At 41.4% G+C, this 13,143-nt stretch overlaps 1 protein-coding gene across 11 annotated transcripts in view; it reads right to left on the minus strand.

Annotated features, from left to right (window-relative positions):
• The window catches only part of CADPS (calcium dependent secretion activator), a 476,722-nt gene that overhangs the window by 73,057 nt on the left and 390,522 nt on the right, over nt 1–13,143 (minus strand). For all 11 annotated transcript variants that reach the window (XM_030307156.1, XM_030307157.1, XM_030307154.1 and 8 more), the window contains 2 exons: nt 9,862–10,017; nt 5,913–6,060 (listed from right to left, as the gene is read on the minus strand). In XM_030307156.1, coding sequence (XP_030163016.1) covers nt 5,913–6,060; nt 9,862–10,017 — 304 coding nt within the window. The remainder of the gene's footprint in view (nt 1–5,912; nt 6,061–9,861; nt 10,018–13,143) is intronic.

The following is a 13,143-nucleotide window of genomic DNA, read 5'->3' on the forward strand; positions in this document are numbered from 1 at the left end:
TCAGAGATCTATTTTGAAGGTCAAGTGAGGGTCTAAGCTGTGAAAACATGTTGTAACCATAATTGCAACTCCAATACTATTTGTTCAATTTCATAAAGTAGAGGCCAAGGGTAGGGAGATATGGTCCTTATTGCTCAACTCTCTCATTTTCATTCCCTTTCAGTTGATTAGAGGAAAAACAATAAAGCAAAAAGGGTCCATGTTGCACAGCCCTGATGAAATCAGGACCCACTCTGGCTCTCCCGCTAGCTTCATGAAGGGATTTACTAGTAAGTGGCATAAACCTGAAGCTGAATGCAAAAAACTATCTGCAGAATTCTGTGCTAGAAACACAAAGAAAGATGTCAGAGCAAAAGAATTCAGGAATATTGACAGGGCTCCAAATTCATTTTTAGGTCTTGAGATAAGATCCAGTATCACATGCTTACTTTCCTCCTCATGTGACTGTCTCACTCTGCTTGATTTTCTTTGGATTACTATAAATGATCCACGTTGATTAATTATGAGACTTAACTAACTCAGAAAAGCAAGTTGTAGGCAAAATAATACAATCTGAAATATGAAGCGGGGGGCTTCTAACCCAGCAAAGAACATCACTGAGAATAGAAACGTTCTCTTGGAACACTTGGCTGACATGGTGAGCAGAGACCATCGTAGTTGTTATCCATGTACCGGGAGAGATACAGGCTCATGGTCTGAGGTGTTAGTAATGTCATTTTTTTTTTCTTGAAAAGCAAATATGCTTTCTCTTCACAGGTGGGGGAACCTCAAACCTTTTCATTCTGTAAGGAGTCCACACTGAAGTATATGGAGACATGGTGGGTGTTTGGAACCTCCTCCCGCCTTCGATTTTTCCATGACAAACTTGCCCTGACCTCCCTGCAGAGAATTCCACTGTCTCTCCCTTTCACTCTGGACAAATACTGTTATTGTTACTCCTGTCTACGTTTCCCCCCCCCCGTTATGAAAAGGTTGTTTTGATAAATAAACAAAACTTAGTTTGGGAAAGATAGTCCACCAGGGTCATATCCGCTCTGCTTAACATGCACTAAAGGGCTGGATATCAAAGCAGTCCCCATTTTTAGACAAGTAAGTACAAAATGCACGCATTTGTTTTTACCAAATTCTCCCCAAACTTATTGATTAACCAGCTTTTCCAGGGCAATAGTGAGCACTTCATTCTGCTCTTTCTGGGGAGATTATCTGTTCCACGCAGATGTGAAGCTCCGTGAAGGGGAATAAATACCACTGGGGCATCTTTTAATTACCATCCCCACAATAAGATTATCTTGCCACAAAGTCTCTTGAAGTCTGCATCCCAATATGGGTACAAAGAGGGATCCTTCCTATTTTTGCATTTCCAGTTCCCTCCCCCGGCATCATTGGATTGGCTTTACCCTAGTAATAATAATAATAATAATAATACCCATAAGTTATATTCTGGGGCACTAGATCATGATAATACCAAGGGAACCACTAATCTTCAATGGTATGGAAAGTTTGGAGTTCACTTCTGCTTCTGATGAGCTAGGCTGCTGCAAATTCACAATCACTTTGTAAAAATCATTCCACTTGACTTCCTGTACTGCACATTTTGCCTTGTCATGGAACAGATTGTGTGTATGTTGTCTTTCTGTTAAGACCATCTGACCTTGGAAATGAGATGAAAACACACTAGACCAAGTGAGAAACTATTTAATACACAATTTCCTTTCTACTGGTGCTTTGAAAATTTTAATGAAAAAATAAATATTTAAGATGGAAAAGTATGGTTAACAAATGCTTCAACAGCTGTTTTTAGATGAGACTTACCCTGGTGATGAAATTAAGGAAGTGATCTTAAAATTGGAGGATACTGTATCACCTGGCCAAGTCACTAGTCTAAAACACTTTGAGGGAGTTGGAATCCAGGTGGAAGCAGGTATTATAACTAGATCTGGAATGTGAGCCTAATATCCCAAACTCACAAAGTGAAAACTACACAAAAACATTGAACTTTCTGTCTGTTCTCCCAATTTCCAGTCATCTTTGGCCAATCTCATTTCTATAATTCCGGTGACTTTGGAGATGAATATCCCAATCCTGCAAAGTGATAAAAATTAAGGAGAGGCTATTTGCATGAGACTTCCCATTGAAGTTCTACTCAAGGTCACAGCCAGCAAGGTCCCTCAGAGGAAGTATAGATATACTGAAAATGGTATCTGGCTTCGTTCAGACTATTCTCGGTCATTTGGTATTCTAAGGTCAGCAGAGCCCTCTAGTCCCATGAGCTGGTCACTTAGGTGTCTCTGATTCAATTATACTAAGGAGAAATGGCATAGCAGGTCTCTCTAGAATGGTCTGGGAAACTGAGTCTTAGGATAAGAGCCAGAGAATAGAATGCAGTATTGGATGAGCCCTTAATAAAGATCATTTGGTCTTGGAGGGGGATGTGGGGGTTCAGAAAAAATAGGAAGTGTTAACCAGCCTCAGTTATTGTTTTCATAAAAAAAGAATGTTGAATTGTTTGAAAGGGATACATGATGTGTCTTCTACTTTATCAAATAGAATACTATCCCGGAAGAAGTAGGTACTGCTGTTTAACCTCAAAAATGTTACTATTTGAGCATATCCCAGACAACGTTCTAATCTGACATCCAGAAATTAGGGAGCTTTATCCTCAGCTTTTACGAGCTACATATCTCTCAAAGGCTGTGGGTTGCATGCTATATCTTTCATTTGATAAATGATGACAGTTAGGTTGTAACAGTAAGGGACTTGATCAAGGTCACAGAGTTTGGCAGCTAACGTATAGCACCCATAAGATGTACTTATTAAGCCACTGGACAACTTGTTCTTCAAGAAAACCAAGACTCCAAGGTTAAGCCAAGGTCATTTTACTGTAGCACAGAAGTGATTAGTGGTAACGGTAAGAACAGGGTCCCCTTGTGACAAAACCTACTTGCTATTTTTTATCATATATTTCCAACTGGGGTCTACGGTTAGACCTAACAAGGTCATCATGCCCCCTGAAATGTGAAATTGTGTGAAAGTATTTTTTCCCCTGGGAATTGGTTCCATAAATTTCATCAAATTTTCAGTGGAGCCTGTGACAACAACCCCTGCCCTCCAACATACACTACTATCCCCAAGCCCCAGTTCAAAAAAAAAAAAGATAAGCTCAGAGTGACTTGGCTCATTTGGAAGGATTACTTAGCATCTGGCCAGGTATGTGGAGTTCTTTACATGTGGCCACAAATGAGTTGATCTGAAGTCATAAGAGCTGCTGAGGGAAAAGGAGGCCAGTCTAGTGCAACAACCCTTCTCATCCTGGAATGGTGTCATCCTTGTGAAACTCAGTTGAAATGGACATCTCAGGAAGCTCCAAGGGGAAAGAGATAAATGGGACTCCATCAAACTTAAAACAAAACAAAACAAAAACAAAACTACTGTGTTTTAAAGGATACTACCAAGAATGTGAAAAAGGCAATTGGCAGAACCAGAGAAAAGAGTTGCAAACCCTACGTATGATAATGGTCTAGCGTCCACAATACATAAATAACTCTAACAACTAAACAATAAAAAGAATTTAATTTTTTAAATGGGCAAAGGATTTGAATAGATATTTCTTCAAAGGAGATACACAAACGGTCAGTAGGCACATAAAAGTATGACCAACATCACTGCAAATCAAAACCACAGTGAGATACCACTGCACACACACTAGGATGGCTATAATAAGACAGACCACATGACCCAGGAATCTCAATTCTAGGTAGATATTCAAGACAATTGAAATCACAGGTCCGCACGAAAACTTGTACATTGAATGTTCATGGCAGTGTTACTCGTAGTAGCTAAAAAGTAGAAACAACTCAAAAGTCTATCAACTGATGAATTGGTAAATATGATGTGGCATAACCAAGTAATAAAACATTATTCAGTATAAAAAGGAACAAAGTGCTGATGCCTGCAACAACATGAGTCTTGAAAATACAATGTCCTATGAAAGAAACCGGTCACAAAAGGCCACATGAGATTCCATTTATATGAAATGCTCAGAATAGGCAAGTCTTAGAGACAGAAAGTAGAGTGGTGGTTGCCCAGGGCTGGGGAGGGAGGGTTGGGAAACTATTATCAATAAGTCAGGTGTCTTTTTAGGGTGAAGGAAGAGTCCTAAAACTGATAGTTGTTATGGTTGTGTAGCTTTGTGAATATACTAAAAAACTATTGAATTGTATACTTTAAAAGGCTGAAATTTATGGCATGTGAATTACATCTCAATTTTCAGAAAAGGAGCTCAAGGGGAGAAAAATTCATGAGGGACAGAATTTTGGAAAGTTTGAACTCAAAGGGATCTGAATGAACATGAAAAATCACCAAAAGCAGGGTTTTTCAAGTGGGATCCGTGAAGCCTAAGAGAATTCAGGTGGGCAGCAAAGAAATGCAGAGGTGGAAAGGAACCTGGTAGTTTGAGCATGAGGACCCTCTTCTTTGACCCCCTGCCCTCTGCTTTATCCAGAGCAGCTCTAATCTTATTTGTTTCACATGCTGGCCTTTTTGGCAAGGTTTGAAGAACCGTTTCTGCAGCTCAAAATAGCCTGAAATAAATTAAAATAGGGCCATCATTTTACAGATGAGAAAACCGAAGTTCAGACAGGCTGAGTGACTTGACGAGCCTAACCCAAGCCTTCCTCAGGAGGCTGTCCTTCACGTGTGACCCCTAATCTTAACTCCTTCTTGGATCCAAGCCTCCAGACCAACGATTCTCAAACTGTGGTCTCCAGACCAGCCAGCAGCATCAGCATCACTGGGGAATTGGTTAGAAATGCAAATTCTTGGGTCACACCCCAGACCTACCAGAAACTCTTGGGGCGAGACCCAACCACTGGGTCTTAAGAAGCTCTCTCAATGAGTCTGATACCCACTGAAATTTTGAGAACCACTGCATTTGCCCCCAGTGCCTAGAACATAACCCCCAAGGAAATGTCCCTCAAAAGGAAGTCAGTTGGGAGCAAAAGTTAACAGGGGTGGCTAAGGAAGCTGATTTGTAGGGAAAGAAGGTTGGAGATGATTTTGCCAGGAAGAGAATATCACCAACCCACGTTTAAAAATGGAAGGTGCCGAAAGAGAAAATAAATAACGAATAAGGAGCAAATATAATTTAGTAAGAATTCTGAGCATGTAAGGCTGGTATCGAAAGATCTGATTTAGGAGCAATTTATGCCAATTGGCAACAACATGAGAGTTGCCAGAAATGTTTCTGAATTAATTCTAAATTGGTATATGAATATCTAGCTGGCTTGAGGCCATCGGAGAAAAATGATCATGATAGTCTTTAATCAAGCCCAAGTTGCTGCTTCTTTCTCCTTTACATTTTAAATACCACTTTGGAATTGGAAACTTAGCAAGGACTAACCTTTTGGTCACAATCAGCTCAATCTAAGGAAACTGGAAAGTCTGTCATTTCTTAAAAATTCAGAACCTGCTGGCTGGGGTTGGGGTAGCAGGGTGAAATAACATTATATATCCTGGAAGTTGCTTGATGCAAGGAAGCGAGCTCTCCTGCTGACCAGATGTTCCAAGTGATAAAATGCACTTCAAATGTGAAAATGACTTACACTCTGGCAAACAGATCTATTGGAGATACCAGCTTAATAAATAAGGTCATCCCACATCATGTGACTTAAAGGAACTTTACGGCCACTCCAACTCCAGCCAAGAATCACTTCCAAGTGACTGGCATTCTTATTAGCACGTGCCTTAGAAATTGACTTAACAAACAGATACCACACATTCATCTGTAGCTTAATCCGCAAATGTTAGAGAATATTTCTGAAACTAGCACACTGGTATAGATGGAAGGAATTTGTGAAGTTTTCTTTTACATGATCAATGGAGGGGGGAAAATGTGTATTTTTTTTTTTTTTTACCTCTTGGCCCATTTCCATGCTGCAAAGTTTTGTTGATTGAGCTTTGGCATCAACCATAACATTAAACATGGTGCATATTGACTGTGGGACTCGAAAATCTGTTGATCGACTGGTTTTTTGCAGCTTAACTTCAAATGCAATCCTGGTTCTATTAAAACAAAGTAGGAAAAGACCAATTCAGCATTCGTGGCGGCAGGTGGAGGAGACATTTTCTGAGAGGTCAGTGAAAAAGAAAATTGAAGGCTGTAATCAGTTTCAATCGACAATGACTTCACATGTGTTCTTTTAAAAATGACTTTCCCAACTAAGGAAGGCCTATTCACGCAGACAGCCACGTAAACCCTTCCTTTCTCGGCAGAACACGGAACACCTGTAGCTCAGGGTATTTCTGTCTATAGTTTACATGCTATGGAGAACCCTAATTGCAGGAGAATGAATGAATGAACAAAAACCCAATTATAGCATTATAGCATATGTAACTTCTCTCACATTGGCAACTGCCTACCTTGAATCACTTCATTAAAAAAACAAAAAACAAAAAAGCAGCTTCTAATCTTCAAAATCTCATGGTGGGGGAAAAATCTTAAATGACATTTGGTGTTTTTTTTTTCTTTTGGTTTTGAAAGAGACAGAAGTAAAAAAAAAATCCAATTATTATATACTTTAAGGACTAAAAAAATAAGATGGGTAACTTTGGGGAGGAAAGTTCAATTAGAAGGAGTGATATCAGGGGACTTCCAGTATATTTGTTTGCAATGTCTATTATTCTGCAGTATGAGTATATATTTTTTACAAGTGAAAATGGCATAATATACTTAACCAATTCAATAATTGTGTAATGGTAAAAGCTTAGAGTGACATAATTTTGACATAGGTCAAATTCTGATCCCAGCAATGTGCTTACTGCTCACAGGAAAAACCTAGTCTGCCGTGGCCAGCTGGTAATACAGGTGTGAGATTTAATCCTTGGTATCAGCATTGTAAAGGGGACCAGTTATATTGTAAAAGGTTTTAGAGAAGTGGGTCACATCATCACACGTCTTGAAAGAAAAGCGCCTGGCTAGTAAGTGGTTTTATTAAAGCTCCTTTCGTCCAATGTGTCTTTTCAGTATTGTTCACGGTCAGGTTCTGGAGATCATGCAGCCACCAGGAAAGCATTGCTTTAGGAGGTATTTGTAGCAGTTTTCTAACAGTGCATAGGAGGACCACACAGCTAGTTAGCTCGGGAAAGGATGCCAGCTTGCTAACACACCCTGAGTGCATGCAGGGAAGCCAAGTATAATTTCTAAGGTTGGAAGCCTAGTTCTTAAGAAAAAAAATTAAAAAAAAAAAAAAACCTTAAAACACTCCTATATATTATATGATCATGTTAAAGATAAATGTATCTTGGCTCCTAAAGGCTCGGTGCACTGAAGTAGCTTTCTAATCATGATGATCATTTTAAGCTACGCTGAAAATACATCCTTTTCTGGTTTTGTGAAAAGGATGTCTGATGGGGACTGAGCTGGACAGGTCCCTGTGCTGATCTGAGGCCTGCATGCCAGTTCCGGCCCAATTTGAGAAGGGGAAGTGCTAAATCGCTCCCTTACAAGGAAGTCACCGGCTTCTGTTTCCACAGGAGAACTGTGCACGGCCCTGGGAGGGTGGGGCTGTGCAAAGGGGGAAGCCAGAGGCAAAGTTAATATGACTTACAGGGCTCCATAGAGCAACGTGCCAGGGACGGTGCAGTCACTGAATCTACACGACTCTCCTTGAGGGCAGGGTTAGGGGGCAATGTGTTGGTGAAATACGGTATCCGATATAGACTAGACTGCAGGCTCTGTCACGCCCATCGAATGAATGATTTAAACTTCTTAGAAACTTGGAAATGAAGAGCGCCTGATTGAAACTTTTGGATGTCGCATATTTGCATCTATGAAATCATGTCCTTATGTTGATGTCCTTCTAGAATGAGGGCCATCGATTCTGTCCCAAAGAGGAAAGAAAGCCAAAGATCTAGGCTCTACTCATGTAGATTCTATGTCTTCAAATATCCAAGGACTTTTTCGTATTTTACCCTCTGCATCTGGAGGTTGGGGGGTGATATTTGCACTTATATTTGCAGTTGTCTGCTTTTGTCTGGGGCCTTAATTGGAAGGGACATCCAGAAATTTAAGCATCCATCGCTGATGTGCAGGTGCAGTTGACTAACTTTTGTTAACGAAAGGTTACTTCACAGCTATGTACCAAACATGATGCTGGGACCTGGAGGGCCAGGAGCTCAGAGAGAATCAGATAGACTCCCTGCCTGTGAGTGCTCCACACTCCTTGGGGTGGCTGTTCCCCAGAGATTTGCAGTAAGGGAGTCACTGTCTATCTTTCACATCCACATGTCTTCCTGTGGTCTCCCTACCCTACTCCAAAGACTGGCTTCTCAGAAGGGCACGCACATCTTTCTGTACAATCGTGTGCACAGACCGGACGCGGGTAAGTGTTCATTCTAATGTGCCGTAGCCCTGAGTACAGATCAGGAGAGAATTTTTCACCACAGGGGAACTGCCCCACAAGAAGGTTTTGGCGGAATGCTTTGGCCACACGAAAGGAGTTGCTCTTCCTAAAACCGATAGAGGCCATGTAGGAAATGGCAGAATTTGAAATTCTCAGGAAACGTTTTGACCTTGGGTTTGAATAGTAGGTCTGCCTTTGGTTCTAAGAGTGCGAAGACAAGAATAAAACACAAAATGTGGGTCGCCAGGACTGTAAGCTTCCAGAAGTGCCATCAAACACCTGCCCAGACTCCCCACAGCATGTGGCTCCTTTTCTCATTCTTGCTGAGATGCTCACGTGCCTAGGACCGTGCTGTTCTTTTGCCCTTGTGGTTCCCAGTTTTGATGCTATTACTTCTCTTTTCTTCCTCCAAGATATAAAACTCAGGTCACTCCCAGACAAACCCAGCCCCCGTCACCCACAACTGATCCATCAGTCAAACGACACAACATCTGGAGATCTGGAGTGGCCTAGGCTGCTTGTGGTCTCTCCTTTTTGTTTTGAATGGAGGAAGAATAATGGAACAATTATGAACTGGAAAAGGAACTTGGATGTGTGTCTGGGGACAGACAGGGTGATGATAACGATGTTAAACCAGAGGAATTTCATCTCTGTGTCTGATACACAGATATAGATACTCCAGGAGGGACGGGCTGTGGTGTCTTATTCTTCGATGGTATGCCAAGAATGTAGCACGGTGCCTGGCAGATAGGAGGAGCTAAACAATTTTTGCGGAATGGATGCATATTGTTCTCGTTTTCTTCTCTTCACTTTCTCAGACCATTCTACTTGGGAGCTTCAAGTGCCGCACGCTCACCTCAATCCTATATGCCGCAGCGACAAAACAGGCAATTTGTAGGAAATCAAAATGGCCCCTGATGGATATCTAGTTAGATTTGGGGCAGGACAACTAAGAGTTGGCACACAGTAAGTGCTCAGTTCATGTATATAGACCGAATGATGTCGCTGAGGTCTTGCTCACGTTTCTTAAAAGGCATTCGATTCCCACTACCTGTACTGGATATGGCGGCTCCAGAATGGCGTGTACTTCTCTTTATTTCATCTAGTTGTCCCCTCCCACATACACTTGTACCTTTAACAAATATTTATTAAGTAAATACTTTGTGTCAGATGCCGCTAGATACCAGGGATACAGAGCAGAATAAGAACACACATGGATCCTTCCCTCAGGGAGCTAAGTGAAGAAACTGGCTGCCATATTGTGTCGGGTTTGGGACAGATGTGGGGCGGGTGAACAGGAGCTAGACTTGGGTGGCCACCACTCTGGCTGACTTTGACGAGCAATCGCCTTCTCCCCTCAAAAATCCAAATCGAGGCCAATCGAATGAGTGGCCGCCTACCATTCCCCGAGTCAGAGGATAGCGGAGAGGGCATGCAGAGCCTGTCCAGCCACTAGGCTTACCTTTTGACACAAGATTCAATCATGTCACTTGCCATCAGCTTCAGCCGTTGTTCTAGGTGCTTTCCAAACTCTTCTTCGGGCCAGTGCAAGTCCCGAATGAAGGTCTGAAGGGCATCGAGTTTCCAGAACAGGTCTTCTGAAGTGCCTGATCCATTACTGGCAGGATAAAAATTAGAAAACAACAGTCACCCACTGGCCTTGGGTTCTGGAAAAGCTGACACAAAGACGACTAGGCGCTAGAAGGCTTAAGGCAAACAGTGGCTTCAACATACAAAACGACGCATGTTGGCGGTGGAGGTGGGGGCAATCTCCACCGGCAGATTTTGAGTTTTACCATACATGACTTAGTCTGCTTTGTTCGGCCAATCATTCCAGACCAGTGAGAAGTCTGAGGAAAGGTGTTGCCCCACCATGACCAGGAGAACGGTGTATGGTAAAAATCAGCCTTCTTTTAATAACCACATTAACACATGTGATGATTTAGATGAAGGCCACGAACCAGAGGGAGAAGTAAGTCTCAACAGATAATAACTACATGGCAACATGCAGTTATTAAAATTCAGGGTTTCATGCATTTCCCCAGTTCCCCTCCAGAGCGGAGGTCTCTTGGAGATTGCACAAGACTTTCAGTTTTAAAAGGACAGTGCTAACAAAGTGGTGAGCGAGGACCTGCTTTCTCTTTTGAAGAGCTGGAAAGAAACTGGGGTGACTCAAATCAAGACGAGTACACCTGAATACCTTGAGTCCAAGATTCTTGTTCAGTTTGGCTATTATTCCAATTATCATCGACCAGCCTGTTGCATAGACAGCCCCAGGACGAGGTGAGGTGTTGTGGGGGGAGGGGGCGATGAGCGGACACGGGATATTGGCAAAGCTTTAGGGCTCAAGACCTGAGCTCTTTTACCGTTGCACCACCTTACCCAGTCTCCTGTACAGATGGAGAAATTGGTCTTGATTCCTTTCTGTACAATGACGTGTAAGAAACTTTTACCTGGGGCATCCACGGAAAGCCTGTGTATGGGAAATGCTCCGCCTCTCACCCTCTTGCCCTTCTCTGGCTGGCTTTCTCTTTGGTAACAGTCCCGTTTGGAGCTCTGAGGGGTGGCCACCCACCCCCCCTTCCTCGCATACCACTAATGCTAACACGGTAATTTATAAAATGTCCAACACACCATGCATTACCACTTGTTCTGACATCGTCTATAGAAACAGATGAGAGTGGGTGTTTCTATTGTGACAGATGCCAGCTGCATTGAATTAATGCTTCAGAGAGAAATATAGCTAGTGCATAAACGCATACACAGCTACTGTGGGGTGGGGAGGGGGCAAACTCCCAACATGCCAAGAGGGAGCCTACGGCCTGGACCAACAGGGTAATGTTTCCAAGGACAGACCAGTCTGAGGTCAGTATGTAGATGTATCTGACACGAAGGAGCAGGTAACATGGAAACACGTCCTTAAAATGAAAGGTGGCAAAGGAGGAAACCGGAATTATGAAAAGATATAGAATCAGGCATTTCCTGGTGAGCGATTGAGGATCTACGCCTTCTACTCAGATACTGCCGTAAGCACTGTTCAAAAGTGGGGGAATGCATTGTTTCTCCGTGAAAGTTCAGCCTTCCCCCTGCCCCATCCTATGCTTGGGAAAAAGAAACCCCAACTTGGTCTAGTCTAAACCCCGTTTTGGAACTGCATGGTTGTATGTTTTAAATCATTAAGTACATATGAATGCAATAATTGGTATTTATTACAACAACATTTTGACACCCATCTGGTTTCAGAGTTTCAAAAAATTCTTCTGGGTTTTTTTTTTCTTTGAAGAGCTTATTATTAAGTTTTGACATGAGGAAAAGAATATTTTCTTTTTATTTTTAAGATAAACTGTTAATGTTAAGGCAATAGCACCAAGATTATTTTGATTGCTGAGCAGTTACCAAAATGTGTTCCCACTCATGCCTTAATTAATTGAATGGAGACCATTATCTGCTTTATTACAATGTCTTGATTCATATCTTTTCAGAAACAATGCCACGGAGCATGCACAAAAGAAGGTAAGAAAAGCTTTCAGATATTTATGTTTTAATTTTTAACAGATACTACCTAATCTAACTTTTGATAGAGTCATCTTAGCATGAATATGATTTACTTTTTGTAGAAGATTTTTTTTTCAGGTATAAATTTTTGGAGGTCTTAGTTCATCGTTAAAAGAGAATCAGACACATTGACCATATGATCGCATTGTGAACTTGTGAACGAACATAGGTTTTTAAAAATGTCAGGCAACTCTGAAGCAGCCAAGTAGAGCAGTCACTGAACATCCAGTTTCTACCTGGATTATTGCAAAAATAAGAATGCCGAGGGCCATCTTGATAAATGTGATTTCGACATTTCAAAACATCACTGCCAGTTTCAGATCATTTTTTATTCCTTTGATACTAACACTTCCCTTTGAAAATGTGCCAATTTATTCTTTCAAGAAAAAGCTTATCTGGCCTATAATTAGCTGTGGTCTAAGAAAAGGATCAAAGGACGGTATAGAATCACTAAACTCTATTTCACTTATTAAATCATGCACATGGTTTTAATTTCTCTGAGATAGAATTTAGGGGTGTTGGATCTTCTTCTTGCAAAGGGAAAAAAAAGAGAGCCACTTGCCAAGCTAGAAGTGGCTGCATAACCTTGACCCTCTGAGCTGCTGCCTTTAAAGGGGTGGCTAGGCCTCCAAAAAAAAAAAAAAAAAGACAAAAACAAAAACAACAACAAACCCCATGCATTCCTGGCATTTGTATGGATGAATGTAAAGAATGGTCCTATCCTCAGACCACAGATGATACAGCTACCAAAAAATTTAATTATCTGTTTTTCGACTCTTGCATTCTCAAATTTAGATAGCTTCTTGCTACCTAGATCCCAATGCTCCATATTGTATTTTGACCTTGGAAAGTATCTTTACATAACATATACATTACTAAGGCTTGATCCATTCAGAAGTTTTCATTTAGCCCTGAACATACTGTTACTATATCCTGCCATTTGCTGACACCCGAAATATGCTTTTCGGTTTAAACAGACTCTAGGAATTTTTTATTTAAAGAAAACCCCAGCTTTTAGGTAAGTGTGCTTCCCTCTTAGATTTGGATCAGGCCAGAGAGGACTGGCCAGCCCATCAGAGAGGTTTCCTGGACTATTTTTGAACGGATAACTCCCAAAGTCATGGCACTCTAATTTAAAAAAGAAAAACAACAACAACAACAACAACAAAAAACATGGGCAGAATCTTTT

This window comes from Lynx canadensis, chromosome A2 (assembly GCF_007474595.2).
Source record: "Lynx canadensis isolate LIC74 chromosome A2, mLynCan4.pri.v2, whole genome shotgun sequence".
In the NCBI taxonomy this organism is placed as follows: domain Eukaryota; kingdom Metazoa; phylum Chordata; class Mammalia; order Carnivora; family Felidae; genus Lynx; species Lynx canadensis.